The sequence below is a fragment of the Oncorhynchus mykiss genome, chromosome 1 (assembly GCF_057628025.1).
Source record: "Oncorhynchus mykiss isolate SJ-2025 chromosome 1, ASM5762802v1, whole genome shotgun sequence".
Taxonomy (NCBI): domain Eukaryota; kingdom Metazoa; phylum Chordata; class Actinopteri; order Salmoniformes; family Salmonidae; genus Oncorhynchus; species Oncorhynchus mykiss.
In genome coordinates, this window is record NC_143022.1 from 794626 (window position 1) to 822169 (window position 27544).

Genomic DNA, 27544 nt, shown 5'->3' on the forward strand with positions numbered 1-27544 from the left:
TATACACTTGGTATGGTTTCAGCAATGTCACTCGGTAAGTAATGTTCCAGATGTCAAATTGCCTACAAATGTTCCTGTAGCAATAACCTTTCTCTACCCAAATGAGGTCAGGCATAGAGTGGTCACCCGAACCACCTTGGATAGAGCGGGCCACTCTAGATCTCCCTTGTAATCCGGGTCTGTCAAACTCAGGGCCTCCGTTCACAAACTCAGGGCCTCCGTTCACAACCCCATTTTCTCCATCAAACTCAGGTCCCCCATCCATACCACGATATTCTCCGTCAAGGTCAAGTCCCCCATCCACACCCAGGTAGTCTTCTTCAAGCACAGGTCCATCACTGATTACACTGTGCTTTAGGTACAGATGCACACATAGAGACAAGTGGATTGTTGCAACGAAGATGAACAGGTTACCCATAATAGTCCTACTTGTTATAGCTGATACTTCTTCCCCAGTGTTGATTAAAGTAAACTCTTGTAACAACCCAAACTGACTTATAAGTACTTCCCTGTATTAGTACGTTGGCTAGAACATCAAGTGTTGGATAACTGATACGTGGTTTGCTACACTACTGATAGCTGGATCTATTGTCACAGCCTCCACATTCCACAGACAGGACACAACATCAAGTTTTGGATAACTGAGAGGTTGTGGTGGCCACTCACGGATTCAACATTCCGGGCAAGGGCCCTGTGTGCGAAGTGACAGGCTGTCCCCCCGTACTGCCCTTGGGCCCCGTGTGAGTTTGGGTATTGATTCTAAAAACGCTCCCCCTCCTACACTACCTTCCCTTGGTTGTGGATATTGTGGCTTTTGGGTATGGTTGTTGTTACATAACCCTCCCGTTGTCCTCCTATTATGCCTACCACACAGTGTCCCCCCGGGTCACCCTGTCCCGTCTTGGCTAAAGGCCCAGTGGGCACAAGTGTGACAGTATGCGTGTGAACAGCCTTTGCAGATGTATTTCGTACACCTGCAGCACGCGGTGTGTGTCTTGGCGTCCTTCTTGGGTGGGCAGAGCTGACACCTCTTCCTCTTACTCGCCCCCGGCGGGGCCAGCGGCCGGGCCAGCGGCTTGCGGATGAGCCTTGGCGGTGGCGCTCTGTAGAACTTTGACAAGTGCGGACGCGGCTTGGTTGCGGGGGAGACGCTGCCTTCTTTGGATCAAGGACTTCACGAGTGCCTTTCCGAGCTGCTCCAGGAACACCCTCCTCTTGTTCTGCTTCCCAGGCATCCAGTCGGGCTTGATCTCTCGCCATATGACAAAGGCGTTGTAGGAGGACGCGTCGAGGATGTTGTGGAAGATGACCAGGGGCCAGCGGGCGGTCATCCTTCTGCAGCTGTAGGTCCCGACCACCTTGTCTAGGTTGTCCACGCCGCCCTTGTTGCAGTTGTAGTCTAGGATGAGGGCCGGCTTCCGGTCGCGGCGATCGCTAACGTCGGGCTCCGCGTGCAACGTGCTCAGAAGTAGCACGTTCTTATTTCTCTTTGCCAGGTAGGACACTAGAGTGGCGGTGGGCGTGAAGGCGAACCTGGAGGATGAGACCTGTCTTCCCTTTGACTGGAGCAGCGCGGGAGGGAGCTCGGGCTTGTTCTTTCGCACCGTGCCGACCATGGTGAGGTTCCTCTCGAGGAGCCGCTGCCCGAGTTCGTAGGAGGTGAAGAAATTGTCACACGTGACGTTGTGACCGCCCGGCAGTCCCTCGGTCAGATCGAGGACGTCGCCATATTTTCTCACCCCCTGCAGATTTGTCATGTCCACAATTATCCTTTCTATAGCCGGTTTGACAAACAGCCGGAAGGAGGATGCGATGTCGAGCGCTCGCGACGCGGCGTAGGCCGTGGGGCCCGGCGTCACGACGGGGCCGGGGCGGCGGATGGCGCCCCGGTGATAGGCCATGGAGGACCATTTGATTTTGCCGTTTTTTGACAGCAACGTCTCCCTTTGGGCTCGGGCGGCTGCCGCCGCGTCCTCTCAGTCTCAATCTGGCTCTCTGTCTCGCTCTGGCTCTCTGGCTCTGTCTCAATCTGGCTCTCTGTCTCGCTCTCGCTCTCTGTCTGGCTCTCTGTCTCGCTCTGGCTCTCTGGCTCTGTCTCAATCTGGCTCTCTGTCTCGCTCTCGCTCTCTGTCTGGCTCTCTGTCTCGCTCTCGGGCAGCGGCCGTGTCTCCCTCTCGCTCTCCCTCTCGCTCTTCCTCCGAAGAGGAGCACGACCGCGAGGCCAAGTCGTCGTCGTCGTCGTCCGCATCACGCTCGGGGTTGTATTCCTCACCGTCTTCATCTTCCGAAACGTCCTCCTCTTCGGATTCGCAGTAGTCTTCTTCGTCTTCTTGGTCGACACTGGAGGATATCTGTTCCAGGACCTGAGCCGCGCTGAAACAAGGACTGCGAGGCGTAAATCAATCAAATGCAAATGCTATGGCGACATGTTATAGTCTTTTGGTTCAGCATCAGATACATGGGCTACACATACTGAAACAGGGGTGATGTTTCCCTCGCTCTGATGATTTCTCCGGTGAGATTCAGCCACTTGCGAATTTAGCAGCAGCAGTAGTAGTAGTAGCAGTAATATTAGTAGTAATAGTAGTAGATGTAGCAGCAGTAGCATTAGTAGTAGCAACAGTTTAGGTATAGCAGTAACAGCAGCAGTAGATATAATAGGTGCGGCTTTTGTGGCGCGATGGGTAACGATGCTTCGTGGGTGTCAGTTGTTGATGTGTGCAGAGGGTCCCTGGTTCAAGGCCGGGGCGAGGGGACGGACGAAAGTTATACTGTTGTAGTAGTAGTAGCAACAGTATTAGCAGTAGTAGTAGTAGTAGTAGTAGTAGCAACAGTAGTAGCATTTGCAGTAGTAATAGTAGTAGCTGCAGCAGTATTATTACTAGTAGTAGTAGCAGCAGTATTAGCAGTAGCAGCGGTAGTAGTAGCAGTAGTAGTAGTAGTAGTAGTAGCAGCAGTATTAGCAGTAGCAGTAGTATTAGCAGTAGTAGTAAGCACCAGCTGTCAGAACAGATCACTGCACCTGTACATAGGTCATCTGTAAATAGCCCATCCAATCTACCTCATCCTCATACTGTATTTATTTGTCTTGCTCCTTTGCACCCCAGTATCTCTACTTGCACATTCATCTTCTGCACATCCTACCATTCCAGTGTTTAATTGCTATATTGTAATTACTTCACCACCATGGCATATTTATTGCCTTACCTCTCTTATCCTACCTCATTTGCACACACTGTATATAAATGTTTCTACTGTATAATTGATTGTATGTTTGTTTACTCCATGTGTAACTCTGTGTTGTTGTATGTGTCGAACTGCTTTGCTTTATCTTGGCCAGGTCGCAGTTGTAAATGAGAACTTGGCCTACCTGGTTAAATAAAGGTGAAATTAAAAAATCTAATAAAAGTAGCGGCAGTAGCAGTAGTAACAATAGTAGATGTATTTTCCATACATACAAAAAAAATATGTTTACATCCCTGTCAGTGAGCATTTCTCCTTTGCCAAGATAATCCATCCACCTGACAGGTGTGGCATATGAAGAAGCTGATTAAACAGCATAATCACTCTCTGTCTGTCTCTCTCTCGCCATCCACCTGACAGGTGTGGCATATGAAGAAGCTGATTAAACAGCATAATCACAGGTGCACCTTTTGCTGGGGAGAAAAACAGGCCACTCTAAAATGTGCAGTTTTGTCACACAACACAATGCCACTGATGTCTGAAGTTTTGAGGGAGCAGACCACATGTAACCACGCCAGCCCAGGACCTCCACATCCGGCTTCTTCACCTGCGGGATTGTCTGAGACAAGCCACCCGGACAGTTGATGAAACCGTATTTATGTTTGGGAAAACTCATTGTGATTGGCTGGATGCGCCCACGCTCAGTCATTTGAAATCCATAGATTAGGGCCTAAATAATTTAATTACATTTACTGATTTGCTTATTTGAACTCTAACTCAGGAACATTGTTGAAATTGTTGCATGTTGCGTTTCTATTTTTGTTCAGTATATACAGTATCACTGTTTTTTTAAGGCGATTTCTAATCTCTTGAATTAAGTTTTTGTTTTTCCTATTCAACATTTGGAACCACTATAACCAGTATGTTGTTGAAATGTATGTTGTTGAAATGTCTGTGTTTAAAAATGAAGGTTAGGTTAATGTTAGGATTAGGTTTCAAAGAAGATTTTAAGAAGAGGGAAATGGGCGGGGTTTATGACTTTGTGGCTGTGGTAACTAGTGACAAACGTTCCACAGAAAGACGGGCAATCGGTTGGAGCCACTGAGGTATAATAAGAACCGTCGTGCTAATGACATACAATTAATAATAGTGGTATCTGCTGGTCGGTTGGGCTTGCCAGCTACATATGCGCATAAACTGAACTAAGTGCTTGAACTAAAACAGAAAACCTTTATTTTGAAAAGATGTCCAGCATAGACCCGGAAGAAGAGATGTTTTTCACGTTCATATTATGAGAACACGAATCCTGCAAACTGCTGCAAGCATTAATGTCTCTATTGGCCAAGACAATGTCTAGTAAGTACAAAGAGCTAGCTATTGAAGCATAACTGGCTTTTACAGGTGACAACATTAGCTTTATTTTCGAGCTAGCTATGTTGAGAGTTCCAGCTCAAATGTGCATTGCTGCTCGTGTTGCCATTGGCTCTGTTGTTGACAGCTGAAAATAGGCAAGTATTTATTTTCAATGCATGTAGTTTTATTTATCCGTTATTTTACCAGGTAAGTTGACTGAGAACACGTTCTCATTTACAGCAACGACCTGGGGAATAGTTACAGGGGAGAGGAGAGGGATTAATGAGCCAATTGTAAACTGGGGATTAATAGGTGACTGTGATGGTTTGAGGGCCAGATTGGGAATTTAGCCAGGACACCAGGGTTAACACCCCTGCTATAAGTGCCATGGGATCTTTAATGACCTCAGAGTGTCAGGACACCCGTTTAACGTCCCATACCGAAAGACAGCACCCTACACAGGGCATTGGGATATTTTTTTTGTTGACCAGAGGACAGAGTGCCTCCTACTGGCCCTCCAACGCCACTTCCAGCAGCATCTGATCTCCCATCCAGGAACTGACCAGGACCAACCCTGCTTAGCTTCAGAAGCAAGCTATCAGTGGTATGCAGGGTGGTATGCTGCTGGTAGTGAAATTGTAGCAGTTGAAATGTCCACCTGTGCAGTCTTCACTTATATTTTTGACCTTTTAGCAGATGCTGTTATCCAGGGCAACGACAGGAGCAGTTAGGGTTATTAGGGTTAAACGCCTTGCTCAAGTTCGCTGACTTTTTCTATTAACCCAGTCGGCTCAGGGAGTCGAACCAGCGACCTTTTGGTTACTGGCCCAACGCTCTTAACCGCGAGGTTACGTGCCCCCCTTTTATAGACTTAAAATTATTATATTAAATTAAAATACTCCCAATGTTGATAATTGTAGTGTCTGGTCATTGACCTAGAGCACAACTGAGCAGAATTATGTAATGCGCAAAGACAGCATTTTTTTTGCATATCATGGCAGAGTTTTTGAACATTGGTGTCTGAATGGTGACCATTCTGTTTCTGCCCCCAGAGTTCCGTCTAGCAGTGGTCCAGCTACATGTGACGAAGGTCAAAGCTGACAACCTCTCCAGAGCCCGGGGGCTGATCAAAGAAGCAGCTGCACAGGGGGCCAAATTGGTGGTCTTACCTGTGAGTACGCCACCCATTTGAATCTTCTGAAATGTGGTGATGGGCCACCCCATGAGCCTGGTTCCTCTCTAGATGTCTTCCTTCTTGGGAGTTTTTCCTGGCCACTGGGCTCTCTCTTCTGCTTTTGTTGCTCTTTGTGGTCTAGGCGGGGGCTACTGTAAACCACTTTGTGACAACTGCTGATGGGAAATATGATTGGATTTCCATCAGTGGAACAATTGATATTTTTTTTCCAGGAATTAATATTGACTTGTTTTATTGTTGATTGACTTCTCATTAGAAAGGTTACTGTGCCAGTTGTTTCCCATAATACCATCCAAACAGATTGATTATATTGACATGTACAGGAGTGCTTCAACTCCCCCTATGGAACTGGCTTCTTCCCTGAGTATGCAGAGAAGATCCCAGGAGAATCCAGTCAGGTTCTGTCTGAGGCAGCCAAGGAGAGCCAGGTGTATCTGGTGGGAGGTGAGAGGAACTCTGGACAGCCTGTTGGGACTGTCCCCGTAGCTGGACAGCCGGTGGGACTGTCCCCGTAGCTGGACAGCCGTTAATATATGAGCTGTGTATTAATGAGCTGTGTGTTAAACAGTGGGCTGTGATGTATTGGTGTATTCAGGCTCCATCCCTGAGGAGGATGATGGAGGGAAGCTGTATAACACCTGTCCAGTGTTTGGACCTGATGGCAGCCTGGTGCTCAAACACAGGAAGGTAGGAACGTGGTGCTCAGACACAGGAAGGTAGGAACGTGGTGCTCAGACACAGGAAGGTAGGAACGTGGTGCTCAGACACAGGAAGGTAGGAACGTGGTGCTCAGACACAGGAAGGTAGGAACATGGTGCTCAGACACAGGAAGGTAGGAACATGGTGCTCAGACACAGGAAGGTAGGAACATGGTGCTCAGACACAGGAAGGTAGGAACATGGTGCTCAGACACAGGAAGGTAGGAACATGGTGCTCAGACACAGGAAGGTAGGAACATGGTGCTCAGACACAGGAAGGTAGGAACATGGTGCTCAGACACAGGAAGGTAGGAACATGGTGCTCAGACACAGGAAGGTAGGAACATGGTGCTCAGACACAGGAAGGTAGGAACATGGTGCTCAGACACAGGAAGGTAGGAACATGGTGCTCAGACACAGGAAGGTAGGAACATGGTGCTCAGACACAGGAAGGTAGGAACATGGTGCTCAGACACAGGAAGGTAGGAACATGGTGCTCAGACACAGGAAGGTAGGAACATGGTGCTCAGACACAGGAAGGTAGGAACATGGTGCTCAGACACAGGAAGGTAGGAACATGGTGCTCAGACACAGGAAGGTAGGAACATGGTGCTCAGACACAGGAAGGTAGGAACATGGTGCTCAAACACAGGAAGGTAGGAACATGGTGCTCAGACACAGGAAGGTAGGAACATGGTGCTCAGACACAGGAAGGTAGGAACATGGTGCTCAGACACAGGAAGGTAGGAACATGGTGCTCAGACACAGGAAGGTAGGAACATGGTGCTCAGACACAGGAAGGTAGGAACATGGTGCTCAGAACAGGAAGGTAGGAACATGGTGCTTAGACACAGGAAGGTAGGAACATGGTGCTCAGACACAGGAAGGCAGGAACATGGTGCTCAGACACAGGAAGGCAGGAACAGGCACAAGGGACATATACATGTATAACACATGCATACAGTATGACTCCAACTTTATGAGGGGAGAAATGCTTTCACAGGACACTAGCTGTATTTGAGTGCCGTACATTCATATTTACCACTATTCCTCTTGAAGATCCACCTCTTTGACATCGACGTTCCAGGGAAGATCCGTTTCCAGGAGTCAGAGACACTGAGCCCAGGGAGCAACCTGTCAGTGTTTGACACGCGTGAGTCTCGGAGTCCGCGTCCCAAATGGCACCCTATTCCCTATGTAGTCAAATCAAATTATATGTGCCACATGCGCCGAATACAACATGTGTAGATCTTACAGTGAAGTGCTGACTTACAAGCCCTTAACCTCAACTCATATTACCAGAGAACTGGGGTTCGGGCTTCCGAGTGACGCAGCGCTCTAATGCACTGCATCTCAGTGCAAGAGGCGTCACTACAGACCCTGGTTTGATTCCAGGCTGTATCACAACCAGCCGTCATTGGCAGTCACATAGGGCGGCGCACAATTGGCCCAGCGTCGTCCGGGTTTGGCCGGGGTAGGCTCGTCATTGTAAATAAGAATTTGTTCTTAACGGACTTGCCTAGTTAAATAAAGATGAAATAAAACAATAAAACCAACAATGCAGTTAATAAAATATGTACTAAATAAACTAAAGTAAAAAAGTAACACGATCAAATAACATTAACAAGACTATATAAAGTGCCCTCTTCACGGCTGTCTTGGTGTGCTTGGACCATGTTAGTTTGTTGGTGATGTGGACAACAAGGAACTTGAAGCTCTCGACCCGATCCACTACAGCCCCGTCGATGTTGATGGGACGTGTTAAGCCCTCCTTTTCCTGTAGTCCACACACAGGACATCATCTCCTTTATCCTGCTCACATTGAGGGAGAGGTTGTTTTCCTTGCACCACACGGTCAGGTCTCTGACCTCCTCCCTTTAGGCTGTCTCATCGTTGTCGGTGACCACTGTTGTGTCATCAGCAAATTTAATGATGTGTTGGAATCGTGCTTGGCCAGGAAGTACAGGAGGGGACTGAGCACGCACCCCTGAGGGGCCCCCATGTTGAGGATCAGCATGGCGGATGTGTTGTTGCCTACCCTTACCACCTGGGGGCGGCCTGTCAGGAAGTCCAGGATCCAGTTGCAGAGGGAGGTGTTTAGTCCCAGAGACCTTAGATTAGTGATGAGCTTTGAGGGCACTATGGTGTAGAACGCTGAGCTGTAGTCAATGAACAGCATTCTCACATAAGTGTTCCTTTTTTCCAGGGGGGAAAGGCCAGTGTGGAGTGAAGTTTAGATGGCTGTGGATCTGTTGGGGTGGTTTGCAAATTGGAGTGGGTCTAGGGTTTCCAGGATGAGGGTGTTGATGTGAGCCATGACCAGCCTTTCAAAGCACTTCATGGCTACCAAAGTGAGTGCTACGTGCGGTAGTTGTTTAAGCAGGTTACCTTCGCTTTCTTGGGCACTGTGGTGGTGGGACTGTGGTGGTCTGCTTGAAACATATAGGTAATACAGACTGGGTTAGGGAGAGGTTGAAAATGTCTGAGTACACGTCCTGGTAATCCGTCAAACTTCAGACGAGCCTGGACATGTACTGGCTTAAGCAGGGGGACACGTCTGACCCTGCAGGATTTGAGTCGCTGGCGGCGTAGTGTGTTACTGATGGTAGGCTTTGTTACTTTGGTCCGAGCTCTCTGCAGGTCATTCACTAGGTCCCCCCGTGTGGTTCTGGGATTTTTGCTCACCGTTCTTGTGATCATTTTGACCCCACGGGGTGAGATCTTGTGTGGAGCCCCAGATCGAGGGAGATTATCAGTGGTTTTGTATGTCTTCCATTTCCTAATAATTGCTCCCACAGTTGATTTCTTCAAACCAAGCTGCTTACCTATTGCAGATTTAGTCGTCGCAGCCTGGTGCAGGTCTACAATTTTGTTTCTGGTGTCCTTTGACAGCTCTTTGGTCTTGGCCATAATGGAGTTTGGAGTGTGATTGAGGTTGTGGACAGGTGTCTTTTATACTGGTAACAACTTCAAACAGGTGCCATTAATACAGGTAACAAGTGGAGGACAGAGGAGCCTCTTAAAAAAGAAGTTACAGGTCTGGGAGAGCCAGAAATCTTGCTTGTTTGTAGGTGACCAAATACTTATTTTCCACCATAATTTGCAAATAAATTCATTAAAAATCCTACAATGTGATTTTCTGGATTTTTTAAAATCATTTTGTCTGTCATAGTTGAAGTGTACCTATGATGAAGCCGGTGACTGAGGTGGTGTACTCCTCAATGCCATCTGATGAATTCCAGAACATATTCCAGTCTGTGCTACCAAAACAGTCCTGTAGCTTAGCATCTGTGTCATCTGACCACTTCCGTATTGAGTGAGTCACTGGTACTTCCTGCTTCTGTTTTTGCTTGTACGCAGGAATCAGGAGGATAGAATTATGGTCAGATTTAACAAATGGAGGGCGAGGGAGAGCTTTGTACACATCTCTGTGTTTGGAGTAAAGGTAGTCTAGAGTTTTTTTCCCTCTGGTTGCACATGTGACATGCTGGTAGAAATTAGGTAAAACGGATTTAAGTTTTCCTGCATTAAAGTCCCCGGCCACTAGGAGAGCCACCTATGGATGAGCAGTTTGCTTATGGCCTTATACAGCTCGTTGAGTGCGGTCTTAGTGCCAGCATTGGTTTGTGGTGGTAAATCGACAGCTATGGAAAATATAGATGAAAACTCTCTTGGTAAATAGTGTGGTGTACAGCTTATCATGAGGTACTCACCTCAGTCAAGCAGCTGTTATTGACAAATAGACTCAGATAGCCACCCCTTGTCTTAACGGATGCAGCTGTTCTGTCTTGCCGATGCACGGAAAACCCAGCCAACTGTATATTATCTTTGTCATCGTTCAGCCACGACTCTGTGAAACATAAGATATTACAGTTTTTAATGTCCCGTTGGTAGGATAGTCTTGAACGGAGCGCATCCAGTTTATTCTCCAATGATTGCACGTTGGCCAATGGGACGGATGGTCCAGGTGGGTTACCCACTCGCCGACGAATTCTGCACTTATTTTGACCAGTAATATGGTGCCACTTGGGACGCAACGCTTTTCACATAGTGTCACCTCCAAACCTGCATTGTAGCATGCTGGGTATAGTCTGGTAAGTTACTGTGTATTGGGTTAACTCTAACCCTGTGTTACTGTGTATCGGGTTAACTCTAACCCTGTGTTACTGTGTATCGGGTTAACTCTAACCCTGTGTTACTGTGTATTGGGTTAACTCTAACTAGCCCTTCTCTGTCATGTCTCCTCTAGCATACTGTAGGGTGGGTGTAGGGATCTGCTATGACATAAGGTTTGCAGAGCTGGCCCAACTCTACTCTAAGAAAGGTGAGGGTAACATGGTGTCTTACCAACCTGGTAACCATTGTAGGTAGAGGGGCAGAAAGGATCCCAAAGGTGCATGTATATAAAACAAATATGAAGTAGGGAATGTATTGAAGTTGTAATGAATGAACAGTGAGCAGACCTGAACAGTGAGGATGTTGTTGTTATCTGTGTTCAGGATGCCAGCTGTTGGTCTACCCTGGAGCCTTCAACATGACCACCGGGCCAGCCCACTGGGAACTGCTGCAGAGAGGAAGGTTGGTGAACATCTTAGAAAACCAAAGGTTTAGGAAACCAGTTTCTATTAAGTCATCTTCCATTTTAAAACCATTTGCTGTGTCCTGCTCACTGGCTCTTTTCTGCCCACGCCGTCATGCCGTCTAAAGGCTGAGAGACACCGGTAGAGTCATGCCATCTAAAGGCTGAGAGACACCGGTAGAGTCATGCCATCTAAAGGCTGAGAGACACCGGTAGAGTCATGCCGTCTAAAGGCTGAGAGACACCGGTAGAGTCATGCCGTCTAAAGGCTGAGAGACACCGGTAGAGTCATGCCGTCTAAAGGCTGAGAGACACCGGTAGAGTCATGCCGTCTAAAGGCTGAGAGACACCGGTAGAGTCATGCCGTCTAAAGGCTGAGAGACACCGGTAGAGTCATGCCGTCTAAAGGCTGAGAGACACCGGTAGAGTCATGCCGTCTAAAGGCTGTGACACCGGTAGAGTCATGCCGTCTAAAGGCTGAGAGACACCGGTAGAGTCATGCCGTCTAAAGGCTGAGAGACACCGGTAGAGTCATGCCGTCTAAAGGCTGAGAGACACCGGTAGAGTCATGCCGTCTAAAGGCTGTGACACCGGTAGAGTCATGCCAGAGAGTAAGCATCTCTGAACAGAGTACCAGCCTTACAAACCGATTCTACATCTCGAGAGCATCCTGACTGGATGTGTCAACGTCTGGTATGGCAACTGCACCGCCCACGACCAGAAGACCTTACAGAGGATGGTGAAGACGGCCCACCATATCACTGGGGGCTCCCAGCCATCCAGGACGTACATGCCAGGCGGTGTCTTAAAGGCCTGATGAATGGCCAAAGACTCCAGCCACCCGAGACATGGACTGTTCTCAATGCTCCCGTTCGGCAGGCGGTACGGCAGGCGGTACGGCAGGCGGTACGGCAGGCGGTACGGCAGGCGGTATGGCAGGCGGTACCGGTGCATCAAGGCTCAGACCAACAGACTCCTAAACAGCTTCTCTACCCTGTCCATAAGACTGTTAAATGGCTAACAACTACTGCTCCCCCTCACACCTACGCTGCTGCTAAAATTCTTATTGATTAGATGTATTGTTGTCTCTACCTTCTTGCCCTTTGTGCTGTTGTCTGTGCCCAATAATGTTTGTACTATGTTTTGTACTGCTACCATGTTGTGTTGCTACCATGCTGTGTTGTCATGTGTTGCTGCCTGGCTATGTTGTTGTCTTAGGTCTCTCTTTATGTAGTGTTGTGTTGTCTCTCTTGTCGTGATGTGTGTTTTGTCCTACATTTTTATTCCCAGCCCCGTCCCCGCAGGAGGCCTTTTGGTAGGCCGTCAGTGTAAATAAGAATTTGTGTGTATTACTACTGGTCATTGATTATTGATTGCCATTATCATTAGTATGTATCTATTTATCCTGCTACCGGTCACTATTACTCCTCTTTACATGTATATATACTCAGCAAAGAAGAAACGTCCTCTCACTGTCAACTGCGTTTGTTTTCAGCCAACTTAACAGGTGTAAATATTTGTATGAACATAACAAGATTCAACAACAGACATAAACTGAACAAGTTCCACAGACATGTGACTAACAGAAATGGAATAATGTGTCCCTGAACAAAGGGGGGGGATCAAAATCAAAAGTAACAGTCAGTATCTGGTGTGGCCACCAGCTGCATTAAGTACTGCAGTGCATCTCCTCCTCATGGACTGCACCAGATTTTCCAGTTCTTACTCTGAGATGTTACCCCACTCTTCCACCAAGGCACCTGCAAGTTCCCGGACATTTCTGTGAGGAATGGCCCTAGCCCTCACCCTCCGATCCAACAGGTCCCAGACGTGCTCAATGGGATTGAGATCCGGGCTATTCGCTGGCCATTGCAGAACTGACATTCCTGTCTTGCAGGAAATCATGCACATGAGGGAGGAGGATTTCTTCCCTGTAACACACAGCATTGAAATTGCCTGCAATGACAACAAGCTCAGTCCGATGATGCTGTGACACCCAGCCCCAGACCATGACGGACCCTCCACCTCCAAATCGATCCCGCTCCAGAGTACAGGCCTCGGTGTAACGCTCATTCCTTCGACAAATGCAAAACTTACCATCACCCCCGGTGAGACAACCGTGACTCGTCAGTGAAGAGCACTTTTTGCCAGTCCTGTCTGGTCCAGCGACGGTGGGTTTGTGCCCATAAGCGATGTAGTTGCTGGTGATGTATGGTGAGGACCTGCCTACAACATGCCTACAAGCCCTCAGTCCAGCCTCTCTCAGCCTATTGAGGACAGTCTGAGCACTGATGGAGGGATTGTGCCTTCCTGGTGTATCTCGGGCAGTTGTTGGTGCCATCCTGTACCTGTCCCACAGGTGTGATGTTCGGATGTACCGATCCTGTGCAGATGTTGTTACACGTGGTCTGTCACTGCGAGGACGATCAGCTGTCCATCCGGTCTCCCTGTAGTGTTGTTTTAGGAGTCTCACAGTACGGACATTGCAATTTATTGCCCTGGCCACAACTGCAGTCCTCATGCCTCCTTGCAGCATGCCTAAGGCACATTCACACAGATGAGCAGGGACCCTGGGCATCTTTCTTTTGGTGTTTTTCAGAGTCAGAAAGGCTTCTTTAAGTTTTCATTACTGTGACCTTAATTGCCTACCGTCTGTAAGCTGTTAGTGTGTTAACGACCGTTCCACAGGTGCATGTTCATTAATTGTTTATGGTTCATTGAACAAGCATGGGAAAAAGTGTTTAAACTCTTTACAATGAAGATCTGTGAAGTTATTTGGATTTTTACTAATTATCTTTGAAAGACAGGGTCCTGAAAAAGGGAGGTTTATTTTTTTGCTGAGTTTATTACCATTAGTATCTATCTATTTATCCTGCTACTGGACGCTATTAGTCCTGTTTACATGTACACTACCGTTAAAAAGTTTGGGGTCACTGAAATTTAGAAGGTCCGTTTCCCGGAGTCGCCTCTTAATTGTTGACGTTGAGACTGCTGTTTTGCTGGTACTATTTAATGAAGCTGCCAGTTGCGGACTTGTGAAGCCTCTTTCTCAAACTAGACACTCTAATGTACTTGTCCTCTTGCTCAGTTGTGTACCGGGGCCTCCCACTCCTCTTTCTATTCTGGTTAGAGCCAGTTTGCTCTGTTCTGTGAAGGGAGTAGTACACAGCGTTGTATGAGATCTTTAGTTTCTTGGCAATTTCTCGCATGGAATAGCCTTCATTTCTCAGAACAAGAATAGACTGATGAGTTTCAAAAGGAAGTTATTTGTTTCTGGCCATTTTGGGCCTGTAATTGAACCCACAAATGCTGATGCTCCAGATACTCAACTAGTCTAAAGGCCAGTTTTATTGCTTCTTTAAATCAGAACAACTGTTTTCAGCTCTACTAACATAATTGTGAAAGGGTTTTCTAATGATCAATTAGCCTTTTTAAAATGATTAACTTGGACATACATACATACAGACATACATACAACATGTATATACAGTGTCTGTCTCCTAACCCCTAGCTACATGTACATACAGTGTCTGTCTCCTAACCCCTAGCTACATGTACATACAGTGTCTGTCTCCTAACCCCTGGCTACATGTACATACAGTGTCTGTCTCCTAACCCCTGGCTACATGTACATACAGTGTCTGTCTCCTAACCCCTGGCTACATGTACATACAGTGTCTGTCTCCTAACCCCTAGCTACATGTACCTAAAGTGTCTGTCTCCTAACCCCTAGCTACATGTACATACAGTGTCTACCCGTGTCTGTCTCCTAACCCCTAGCTACATGTACATACAGTGTCTACCCGTGTCTGTCTCCTAACCCCTGGCTACATGTACATACAGTGTCTGTCTCCTAACCCCTAGCTACATGTACCTACAGTGTCTGTCTCCTAACCCCTAGCTACATGTACCTACAGTGTCTGTCTCCTAACCCCTGGCTTCATGTACATACAGTGTCTGTCTCCTAACCCCTGGCTACATGTACATACAGTGTCTGTCTCCTAACCCCTAGCTACATGTACATACAGTGTCTGTCTCCTAACCCCTAGCTACATGTACATACAGTGTCTGTCTCCTAACCCCTAGCTACATGTACATACAGTGTCTGTCTCCTAACCCCTGGCTACATGTACATACAGTGTCTGTCTCCTAACCCCTAGCTACATGTACATACAGTGTCTGTCTCCTAACCCCTAGCTACATGTACATACAGTGTCTGTCTCCTAACCCCTAGCTACATGTACATACAGTGTCTGTCTCCTAACCCCTGGCTACATGTACATACAGTGTCTACCAGTGTCTGTCTCCTAACCCCTAGCTACATGTACATACAGTGTCTGTCTCCTAACCCCTAGCTACATGTACATACCGTGTCTGTCTCCTAACCCCTAGCTACATGTACATACAGTGTCTACCAGTGTCTGTCTCCTAACCCCTAGCTACATGTACATACAGTGTCTGTCTCCTAACCCTTAGCTACATGTACATACAGTGTCTGTCTCCTAACCCCTAGCTACATGTACATACAGTGTCTGTCTCCTAACCCCTAGCTACATGTACATACAGTGTCTGTCTCCTAACCCCTAGCTACATGTACATACAGTGTCTGTCTCCTAACCCCTAGCTACATGTACATACAGTGTCTGTCTCCTAACCCCTAGCTACATGTACATACAGTGTCTGTCTCCTAACCCCTAGCTACATGTACATACAGTGTCTGTCTCCTAACCCCTAGCTACATGTACACAGTGTCTGTCTCCTAACCCCTAGCTACATCTGTCTGTCTCTTGTCTCTCTCCTTACCAGAGCGGTTGATAACCAGGTGTACGTGGCCACGGCTTCCCCTGCCAGAGATGAGACAGCCTCCTACGTGGCCTGGGGTCACAGCACTGTTGTTAGTCCCTGGTGAGTACTAGACAGCCTGGGGTCACAGCACTGTTGTTAGTCCCTGGTGAGTACTAGACAGCCTGGGGTCACAGTACTGTTGTTAGTCCCTGGTGAGTACTAGACAGCCTGGGGTCACAGTACTGTTGTTAGTCCCTGGTGAGTACTAGACAGCCTGGGGTCACAGCACTGTTGTTAGTCCCTGGTGAGTACTAGACAGCCTGGGGTCACAGTACTGTTGTTAGTCCCTGGTGAGTACTAGACAGCCTGGGGTCACAGTACTGTTGTTAGCCAGCACGTACTGTAGTGTGTGATGCCACATGCAGTGTCTGTAATCACACTGTTTTCTACTATTTTCACTGAAGGCGGCAGTATTCTTTTCTGTCACGTTGCCACAGAGACCAGTCCTGTTCTGTGTGCAAGATGTGTTTTATTGGATGTGTGGTGTGATTGAAATCATTTCTAACAGTTATTTTATCATGACAGGGGAGAGGTGATATCTAAGGCGGGGTCTGAAGAGACTGTTGTTTACGCAGACATTGGTGAGTGGTACCGGAGTGGTTCAGTGTGATTGAGTGGTCCTGAACCTCTTTGTGAACCAGCACTATTATCCATTATCTAATGTAACTGTAGTTTGAGCCAGCACCATTATCCATTGTGACTAATGTAACTGTAGTTTACTTTAGCTAATCAGTGTCCTGACCTCTCCCTATGTGGTCTGTGTGTTTTTCAGACCTGCAGTATTTGGCCAACGTTCGTCAACAGATCCCCATCACAGCCCAACGCCGCAGTGATCTCTACACTGTGAACGCGGTGCAGGAGGGATGACCTTTAACCCCTGAACCCTTAGCTATGAGAAACTGAGGCAATCAGGAGTTACAGTAAACAGACCTGTCTATTCTTGGTGAGAAATTGATAGCTGGAGAATGAGTGTTGGCTACACAGCTGTTTGTGCCTACAATACATGACTCCACTGTGACCTACAGTGGAGTAACATTAGCAGCTGTGGAACCAGTAAATATAGTCTGATTTTGAAGGTGCATGTAATAAAGCAGAATATCTTCGATGGAACCATTTTACACAAAGAGGATGTATGTCCTCTCTAATTTACACAAAGAGGATGAATGTCATCTCTAATTTAAACAAAGATTTATATTCTTAGTATAACATGTCTCATCTGTTTTCAAATCTACATCCAGTTCAATTAAATTCATTTTTTCCAAGAAATACTCATTCTGTCTGCTCTGTTCTTGTTCTCTGATTTAGAAAGACAACCTGGTTTAAAACATCAGCTATTCTGAGCATCGCCAGTGGCTGTAGACTATTTCAATCTCTTCATCATGACAAGATCAAAACGCATCAAACAGACGAGATGCATCACAACCGGTTTGTCTCTATTATTTCTGCAGCAAACGCACAGTATCTGTCTATAACAAAGATCATTATTGCTGCACGAAACACAGTATCTGTCTATAACAAAGATCATTATTGCTGCACGAAACACAGTATCTTTATATAAAAGATCCATAATTGTCAGGGAGTGCCGTGTGTAGAGAGAAATAGGAAGTGAGGGGGTAGGAGGGGTACTGTAGGTACCTGGCCATTGTAAGAACAGGGATGGTCAATGTGATCCAAACAACAGTAAGCAACACTATCATTATGCCACTATCATTATTATACTCTGGTATTCACTTAGAGGCAATCTGCAGTTGCTTCATCCATACCCATTGATTCTTGACCAATAAATGCCTCTTGGTTCAACTGTCTTACCATCAGAACCCAAAATATTAGGACTCTATTCAATCAGCTCTGCTTTAGCCTGCATCAGTGGAGGCTGCAGAGAGGAGGACGGCTCATAATAATGGCTGGAATGGAGGAATCAAATCAAATAGTTATTTGTCACATGCGGTGGATACATGTGTAGACCTCACAGTGAAATGCTTACAAGCTCCTTATCCAACAGTGCAGTTTTAAGGGGGAAAAAAAAGTGTTAAGGAAAAAAATAACAAACGTTTGATACCATTGAAGAGCATGGCGCTGACAGAGATGGTCGCTTCGCGTTCTTAGGAAACTGCAGTATTTAGTTTTTTTTATGTATCAACATTCCACAGAGCACCATTCTATCCATTATTAAAAAATGGAAAGAATATGGCACCACAACAAACCTGCGAAGAGAGGGTCGCCCACCAAAACTCACAGACCAGGCAAGGAGGGCATTAATCAGAGAGACAACAAAGATACCAAAGATAACCCTGAAGGAGCTGCAAAGTTCCACAGCGGAGATTGGAGTATCTGTCCATAGTACCAGTTTAAGCCGTACACTCCACAGAGCTGGGCTTTACGGAAGAGTGGCCAGAAAAAATCCATTGCTTAAAGACAAAAATAAGCAAACACATTTGGTATTCACCAAAAGGCAGGTGGGAGACTCCCCAAACATGGAAGAAGGTACTCTGGTCAGATGAGACAAAAATGCAGCTTTTTGGCAATCAAGGAAAACGCTATGTCTGGCACAAACCCAACACCTCTCATCACCCCGAGAACCACATCCCCACAGTGGGAAGCAGGTTGGCCGCAGCATCATGCTGTGGGAAACTGGTCAGAATTGAAGGAATGATGGATGGCGCTAAATACAGGGAAATTCTTGAGGGAAACCTGTTTCAGTCTTCCAGAGATTTGAGATTGGGACTTCTGTCATCATGCAGTGCTTTCAGAGACTAGTCAAGGATCATATAACCTCCACCTTACTGACCACCCTAGACCCACTTCAGTTTGCATACTGCCCCAACAGGTCCACAGACGACGCAATCACCATCACACTGCACACTGCCCTATCCCATCTGGACAAGAGGAATACCTATATAAGAATGCTGTTCATCGACTACAGCTCAGCCTTTAACACCATAGTACCCTCCAAACTCGTCATCAAGCTGGAGGCCCTGGGTCTCAACCCCGCCCTGTGCAATTGGGTGCTGGACTTCCTGACGGGCCGCCCCAGGTGGTGAGGGTAGGAAACAACATCTCCACCTCACTGATCCTCAACACTGGGGCCCTACAAGGGTGTGTGCTCAGCCCGCTCCTGTACTCCCTGTTCACCTACGACTGCGTGGCCATGCACGCCTCCAACTCAATCATCAAATTTGCAGACGATACAACAGGAGTGACGACAACGACGAGACAGCCTACAGTGAGGAGGTGAGGGCCCTCGGAGTGTGGTGTCAGGAAAATAACCTCTCACTCAACGTCAACAAAACAAAAGAGATGATCGTGGACTTCAGGAAGCAGCAGAAGGAGAACCCCCCCTATCCAGCAGAGGGAGAACCTCCCTATCCGCATCGACTGGAACGCAGTGAAGGCGGAAAGTTTGAAGTTCCTCGGCGTGCACATCACGGACAAACTGAAATGGTTCACTCACACAGACAGTGTGGCCTCTTCAACAGGAGGCTGAAGAAATTGGCTTGTCACCCAAAACCCTGACAAACTTTTACAGTTGCCCAATCGAAGCATCCTATCAGGCTGTATCACAGCCTGGTACGGCAACTGCTCCACCCTCAACTGCAAGGCTCTCCAGAGAGTGGTGAGGTCTGCACAATGCATCACCGGGCGCAAACTACCTGCCCTCCAGGACACCTACAGCACCTGATGTCACAGGAAGGCCAAAGAGATCCTCAAGGACATCAACCACCCGAGCCACTGCCTGTTCACACCGCTACCTTCCAGAAGGCGAGGTCAGTACAGGTCCATCAAAGCTGGGACCGAGAGACTGAAAAACAGCTTCTATCTCAAGGCCATCAGACTGTTAAACAGCCACCACTAACTCAGAGAGGCTGCTGCCTACATTGACACCCAGTCACTGGCCACTTTAATAAATGGATCACTAGTCACTTTATACAATGCACTTTTATGCCACTTTACTGTCTACATATCTTACATTACCCATATCACATGTATATACTGTATTTTATACCATCTATTGCACCTTGCCTGTGCCGCTCGGCCACTGCTCATCCATATATTTATATGTACATATTCTCAATCACCCCTTTAGATGTGTGTGTATTAGGTAGTTGTTGTGGAATTATTAGATTACTTGTTAGATACAATTGAAGTCGGAAGTTTACATACACTTAGGTTTTAGTCATTAAAACTCGTTTTTCAACCACTCCACAAATTTCTTGTTAACAAACTATAGTTTTGGCAAGTCGGTTAGGACATCTACTTTGTGCATGACACAGGTCATTTTTCCAACAATTCTTTTTAGACAGATTATTTCACTTATAATTCACTGTGTCACGATTCCAGTGGGTCAGAAGTTTACATACACTAAGTTGACTGTGCCTTTAAACAGCTAGGAAAACTCCAGAAAATGTTCATGGCTCTCTTTCGACTCACATTAAGCATCTCCAATCCAAAATTAAATCTAGAATCGGCTTCCTATTTCACAACAAAGCATCCTTCACTCATGCTGCCAAACATACCCTCGTAAAACTGACCATCCTACTGTCGTGTCTTTGGCTGTGCCGGGTTAAGTGATATGACATGCTATTCTATAAAATAATTTCTCCGTAATTAATATTACCTGATTGAGCTAATCATGTAAATGTAATTAACTAGAGAGTCGGGCACCACAAAATAATATTTATAGAGCTGTTATCTTCCGAATAAACTCCTGAAGACCTAGTAGTATTTTACATCAATAGCAGTCAATATTTAATCGTCACTTTATTCAGTCTCATCTGAAAGTTGTAAATTCTTGGTTATCTTCACGAACCCTGGCTAACCAGTTGAATCAGCAATAAAAAATTGGGTTTAATTATTTATTGACTAAATACCTAAATAATCACACAGAATTACATCTACACAGAATGGATCATACATTGATTACTAATTATGTCATAAAGAAAACGTCCCTAGCGGGTGGAACAGATACGACGGCTGGTTACACAAAGAGAGGGGGTTGGGTTTGAGTGAAAGAGCGAGAAGACTGAGTAACAAAGGAAGAAGCTGTGCTATCGTAAATACAGTATCTTATGCATTCTAAATTACCGCCCATTTGGAAAAGGAAAATGCAATAAATATTTACTCTGAGCTTCGGTAGATTGGTGGTAGATGGAAGACCGTATTGTCCTTTGAAGAATGTCTGGTGGTAGAACGGATACTTTGTAGTATCGTTGTGTGTGTTAGACTGGTTACGTCGTCCGTCCTTTCCTAGCCCACGTTTACAGCGACTGCTGCTAACTCAACGGCTAGGAGGTATCACTTCTGGAGTGAATAAGAGTTCAAAGTTCATACCAAGTTGTCATACTTTCAAGCTCATGTTATATTCTGGCTGGTATAGTCGAAATTCATCCTTTCGGCGTGTAGGTCGTCACCTTATTGAAATTCGATGCCAATTGCGTTAGGTTCTTGCTGATGTTGGCTTAGTTCTGTAGGTGGTCTTTGTCCTTTCAACGTGGGGACTGCCAGTCCGCACGTCCTTGGAACAGGAATTTTCGTCAAGGGGCTTATATAGGATTGGGAGGGAGGGCAGTTTTTCATAGTTAACAACCACTGTCTGTTCACATGGGCAGGGCCACTGAGTTGGCAGAGTTTACTCAATGACAAACCATTCTCTCATTAAGAAGCTAAATTACATTTCATCTTTACAAATAGTTTCATATTTAAACATTTAAATTGCACAACAATTCCATGTGAATCTGATAACTAGAATGTGTAGACTTTCCAAGATACAGTTTATGTCGTCCTATCATCAGTAATCATGTCTCAGACTCCAACTGAACTGACATCATATTCATTAAGTCCCAACGCATATTTTCAACTGGTTGGATTACCGAAATATGGTTTCGTTTCCCATCTTTTGATGTCACCAGACTCTCTCTCAATGTTAACAAAGGGATTTTCAAGTCACATCAGTAGAGTAGAGAGAGGAAAAAGGGGAAATGTATTTATGGGGGTCATAAACCTCCCCATCAATCCAACGTCATGACACTACCAATCCTCGACTTCGGCGATGTCATTTATAAAATAGCCTCCTACACTCTACTCAAAATCCGTTTTGTCAGCAAAGCCACATATACAGTCGTGGCCAAACGTTTTGAGAATGACACAAATATACATTTTCACAAAGTCTGCTGCTTCCGTTTGTATGATGGCAATTTGCATATACTCCAGAATGTTATGAAGAGTGATCAAATGAATTGCAATTAATTGCAAAGTCCCGCTTTGCCATGCAAATGAACTGAATCCCCAAAAAACATTTCCACTGCATTTCAGCCCTGCCACAAAAGGACCAGCTGACATCATGTCAGTGATTCTCTTGTTAACACAGGTGTGTATTGACAAGGACAAGGCTGGAGATGACTCTGTCATGTTGATTGAGTTCGAATAACAGACTGGAAGCTTCAAAAGGAGGGTGGTGCTTGGAATCATTGTTCTTCCTCTGTCAACCATTGTTACCTGCAAGGAAACACGTGCCGTCATCAAATCAAATCAAATTTATTTATATAGCCCTTCGTACATCAGCTGATATCTCAAAGTGCTGTACAGAAACCCAGCCTAAAACCCCAAACAGCAAGCAATGCAGGTGTAGAAGCACGGTGGCTAGGAAAAACTCCCTAGAAAGGCCAAAACCTAGGAAGAAACCTAGAGAGGAACCAGGCTATGTGTGGTGGCCAGTCCTCTTCTGGCTGTGCCAGGTGGAGATTATAACAGAACATGGCCAAGATGTTCAAATGTTCATAAATGACCAGCATGGTCGAATAATAATAAGGCAGAACAGTTGAAACTGGAGCAGCAGCACAGTCAGGTGGACTGGGGACAGCAAGGAGTCATCATGTCAGGTATTCCTGGGGCATGGTCCTAGGGCTCAGGTCAGTTGAAACTGGAGCAGCAGCACGGCCAGGTGGACTAGGGACAGCAAGGAGTCATCATGTCAGGTAGTCCTGGCGCCAACCCAGACAGGATGACCACATCAGTGAATCAACCCACTCAGGTGACGCACCCCTTCCAGGGACGGCATGAGAGAGCCCCAGTAAGCCAGTGACTCAGCCCCTGTAATAGGGTTAGAGGCAGAGAATCCCAGTGGAAAGAGGGGAACCGGCCAGGCAGAGACAGCAAGGGCGGTTCGTTGCTCCAGAGCCTTTCCGTTCACCTTCACAGTCCTGGGCCAGACTACACTCAAATCATATGACCCACTGAAGAGATGAGTCTTCAGTAAAGACTTAAAGGTTGAGACCGAGTTTGCGTCTCTGACATAGGTAGGCAGACCGTTCAATAAAAATGGAGTTCTATAGGAGAAAGCCCTGCCTCCAGCTGTTTGCTTAGAAATTCTAGGGACAATTAGGAGGCCTGCGTCTTGTGACCGTAGCGTACGTGTAGGTATGTACGGCAGGACCAAATCAGAGAGATATGGGCAAGCCCATGTAATGCTTTGTAGGTTAGCAGTAAAACCTTGAAATCAGCCCTTGCTTTGACAGGAAGCCAGTGTAAAGAGGCTAGCACTGAAGTAATATGATCAAATTTTTTGGTTCTAGTCAGGATTCTAGCAGCCGTATTTAGCACTAACTGAAGTTTATTTAGTGCTTTATCCGGGTAGCCGGAAAGTAGAGCATTGCAGTAGTCTAACCTAGAAGTGACAAAAGCATGGATTAATTTTTCTGCATCATTTTTGGACAAAAAGTTTCTGATTTGTGCAATGTTACGTAGATGGAAAAAAGCTGTCCTTGAAATGGTCTTGATAAGTTCTTCAAAAGAGAGATCAGGGTCCAGAGTAACGCCGAGGTCCTTCACAGTTTTATTTGAGACGACTGTACAACCATTACGATTAATTGTCAGATTCAACAGAAGATCTCTTTGTTTCTTGGGACCTAGAACAAGCATCTCTGTTTTGTCCGAGTTTAAAAGTAGAAAGTTTGCAGCCATCCACTTCCTTATGTCTGAAACACATGCTTCTAGCAAGGGCAATTTTGGGGCTTCACCTTGTTTCATTGAAATGTACAGCTGTGTGTCATCCGCATAGCAGTGAAAGTTAACATTATGTTTTCGAATAACATCCCCAAGAGGTAAAATATATAGTGAAAACAATAGTGGTCCTAAAACGGAACCTTGAGGAACACCGAAATTTACAGTTGATTTGTCAGAGGACAAACCATTCACAGAGACAAACTGATATCTTCCGACAGATAAGATCTAAACCAGGCCAGAACTTGTCCTTGTAGACCAATTTGGGTTTCCAATCTCTCCAAAAGAATGTGGTGATCGATGGTATCAAAAGCAGCACTAAGGTCTAGGAGCACGAGGACAGATGCAGAGCCTCGGTCCGATGCCATTAAAATGTCATTTACCACCTTCACAAGTGCCGTCTCAGTGCTATAATGGGGTCTAAAACCAGACTGAAGCATTTCATATACATTGTTTGTCTTCAGGAAGGCAGTGAGTTGTTGCGCAACAGCCTTTTCTAAAATTTTTGAGAGGAATGGAAGATTCGATATAGGCCGATAGTTTTTTATATTTTCTGGGTCAAGGTTCGGCTTTTTCAAGAGAGGCTTTATTACTGCCACTTTTAGTGAGTTTGGTACAAATCCGGTGGATAGAGAGCCGTTTATTATGTTCAACATAGGAGGGCCAAGCACAGGAAGCAGCTCTTTCAGTAGTTTAGTTGGAATAGGGTCCAGTATGCAGCTTGAAGGTTTAGAGGCCATGATTATTTTCATCATTGTGTCAAGAGATATAGTACTAAAACACTTGAGCGTCTCTCTTGATCCTAGGTCCTGGCAGAGTTGTGCAGACTCAGGACAACTGAGCTTTGAAGGAATACGCAGATTTAAGGAGGAGTCCGTAATTTGCTTTCTAATAATCATAATCTTTTCCTCAAAGAAGTTCATGAATTTATCACTGCTAAAGTGAAAGTCATCCTCTCTTGGGGAATGCTGCTTTTTAGTTAGCTTTGCGACAGTATCAAAAAGGAATTTCGGATTGTTCTTGTTTTCCTCAATTAAGTTCGAAAAATAGGATGATCGAGCAGCAGTAAGGGCTCTTCGGTACTGCACAGTACTGTCTTTCCAAGCTAGTCGGAAGACTTCCAGTTTGGTGTGGCGCCATTTCCGTTCCAATTTTCTGGAAGCTTGCTTCAGAGCTCGGGTATTTTCTGTGTACCAGGGAGCTAGTTTCTTATGAGAAATGTTTTTAGTTTTTAAGGGTGCAACTGCATCTAGGGTATTGTGCAAGGTTAAATTGAGTTCCTCAGTTAGGTGGTTAACTGATTTTTGTCCTCTGGCGTCCTTGGGTAGACAGAGGGAATCTGGAAGGACATCAAGGAATCTTTGTGTTGTCTGTGAATTTATAGCACGACTTTTGATGATCCTTGGTTGGGGTCTGAGCAGATTATTTGTTGTAATTGCGAACGTAATAAAATGGTGGTCCGATAGTCCAGGATTATGAGGAAAAACATTAAGATCCACAACATTTATTCCATGGGACAAAACTAGGTCCAGCGTAGGACTGTGACAGTGAGTGGGTCCAGAGACATGTTGGACAAAACCCACTGAGTCGATGATGGCTCCGAAAGCCTTTTGGAGTGGGTCTGTGGACTTTTCCATGTGAATATTAAAGTCACCAAAGATTAGAATATTATCTGCTATGACTACAAGGTCCGATAGGAATTCAGGGAACTCAGTGACTGTATATGGCCCAGGAGGCCTGTAAACAGTAGCTATAAAAAGTGATTGAGTAGGCTGCATAGATTTCATGACTAGAAGCTCAAAAGACGAAAACATCGTAAATGTTAGCAACACCTCCGCCTTTGCGGGATGCACAGGGGATATGGTCACTAGTGTAGCCAGGAGGTGAGGCCTCATTTAACACAGTAAATTCATCAGGCTTAAGCCATGTTTCAGTCAGGCCAATCACATCAAGATTATGATCAGTGATTAGTTCATTGACTATAATTGCCTTTGAAGTAAGGGATCTAACATTAAGTAGCCCTATTTTGAGATGTGAGGTATCATGATCTCTTTCAATAATGACAGGAATGGAGGTGGTCTTTATCCTAGTAAGATTGCTAAGGTGAACACCGCCATGTTCAGTTTTGCCCAACCTAGGTCGAGGGACAGACACGGTCTCAATGGTGATAGCTGAGCTGACTACACTGACTGTGCTAGTGGCAGACTCCACTATGCTGGCAGGCTGGCTAACAGCCTGCTGCCTGGCCTGCACCCTATTTCATTGTGGAGCTAGAGGAGTTAGAGCCCTGTCTATGTTGGTAGATAAGATGAGAGCACCCCTCCAGCTAGGATGGAGTCCGTCACTCCTCAGCAGGTCAGGCTTGGTCCTGTTTGTGGGTGAGTCCCAGAAAGAGGGCCAATTATCTACAAATTCTATCTTTTGGGAGGGGCAGAAAATCGTCCGGAGTGAAAAAGTTGAGGAAAAATAAATAAATAAATATATATACATATATAAACGGTAAATAAAATAAAATAAAATAAAAACCGTAAATTTGTCAGGTAGCAAAACAGGTTGGCAACAAAACGCACAGCAACTCGAAAACAAGTCTCATTGCTTTGCACAAAAAGGGCTTCACAGGCAAGGATATTGCTGCCAGTAAGATTGCACCCAAATCAACCATTTATCGGATCATCAAGAACTTCAAGAAGAGTGGTTCAATTGTTGTGAAGAAGGCTTCAGGGCGCCCAAGAAAATCCAGCAAGCGCCAGGACCGTCTCCTAAAGTTGATTCAGCTGCGGGATCGGGGCACCACCAGTACAGAGCTTGCTCAGGAATGACAGCAGGCAGGTGTGAGTGCATCTGCATGCACAGTGAGGCGAAGCCTTTTGGAGGATGGCCTGGTGTCAAGAAGGGCAGCAAAGAAGCCAGTTCTCTCCAGGAAAAGAGGACTGGGGTAAAGTCATTTTCTCTGATGAATCACCTTTCCGATTGTTTGGGGCATCCGGAAAAAGCTTGTCTGGAGAAGAGAAGGTGAGCACTACCATCAGTCCTGTGTCATGCCAACAGTAAATCATCCTGAAACCATTAATGTGTGGGGTTGCTTCTCAGCCAAGGGAGTGGGCTCACTCACAATTTTGCCTAAGAACACAACCATGAATAAAGAATGGTACCAACACATCCTCCGAGAGCAACTTCTCCCAACCATCCAGGCATGATGGAGCACCTTGCCATAAGGCAAAAGTGATAACTAAGTGGCTCGGGGAATAAAACATTGATTTTGGGTCCATGGCCAGGAAACTCCCCAGACCTTAATCTCATTGAGAACTTGTGGTCAAGCCTGGACAAACGGGCAGGTGGACAAACAAAAACCCACAAATTCTGACAAACTCCAAGCATTGATTATGCAAGAATGGGCTGCCATCAGTCAGGATGTGGCCCAGAAGTTAATTGACAGCATGCCAGGGTGGATTGCAGAGGTCTTGAAAAAAATATCTAAAGACACTGAAGCAGCAAACTTTGTGGAAATTAATATTTGTGTTATTCTCAAAACTTTTGGCCACGACTGTACTACCCACCACTGCGACCTGTACGCTCTCGTTGGCTGGCCCTCGCTTCATACTTGTCGCCAAAACCACTGGCTCCAGGTCATCTACAAGTCTCTGTTAGGTAAAGCCCCGCTTTATCTCAGCTCACTGGTCACCATAGCAGCACTCA

At 45.9% G+C, this 27544-nt stretch overlaps 1 protein-coding gene across 2 annotated transcripts; it reads left to right on the top strand.

Moving 5' to 3' along the window:
* Positions 1 to 3603: 3603 nt before the first annotated feature.
* On the top strand, positions 3604 to 17119 carry nit2 (nitrilase family, member 2). 2 transcript variants are annotated; one of them, XM_090221564.1, is made up of 10 exons: positions 3604 to 4539; positions 5589 to 5707; positions 6055 to 6175; positions 6327 to 6418; positions 7489 to 7582; positions 10679 to 10753; positions 10929 to 11007; positions 15815 to 15913; positions 16379 to 16434; positions 16626 to 17119. In XM_090221564.1, exons 1-10 carry the CDS (start codon positions 4512 to 4514, stop codon positions 16718 to 16720), a joined length of 858 nt encoding a protein of 285 aa, XP_090077690.1. In that variant the 5' UTR covers positions 3604 to 4511; the 3' UTR covers positions 16721 to 17119. The 2 variants fall into 2 exon arrangements, with proteins under 2 accessions (XP_090077690.1, XP_090078035.1); XM_090221909.1 differs by lacking the exons at positions 3604 to 4539; positions 5589 to 5707; positions 6055 to 6175; positions 6327 to 6418 and adding an exon at positions 7050 to 7085.
* Positions 17120 to 27544: the final 10425 nt, after the last annotated feature.

Bases quoted from the DNA above. Each gene is read 5' to 3' on its own strand.
- nit2 (XM_090221564.1), top strand. From the start codon at position 4,512: ATGTCTCTATTGGCCAAGACAATGTCTA. The intron at 6,176-6,326 runs GTGAGAGGAACT...TGGTGTATTCAG, and splicing joins CCAGGTGTATCTGGTGGGAG to GCTCCATCCCTGAGGAGGAT. The intron at 15,914-16,378 runs GTGAGTACTAGA...TTATCATGACAG, and splicing joins AGCACTGTTGTTAGTCCCTG to GGGAGAGGTGATATCTAAGG.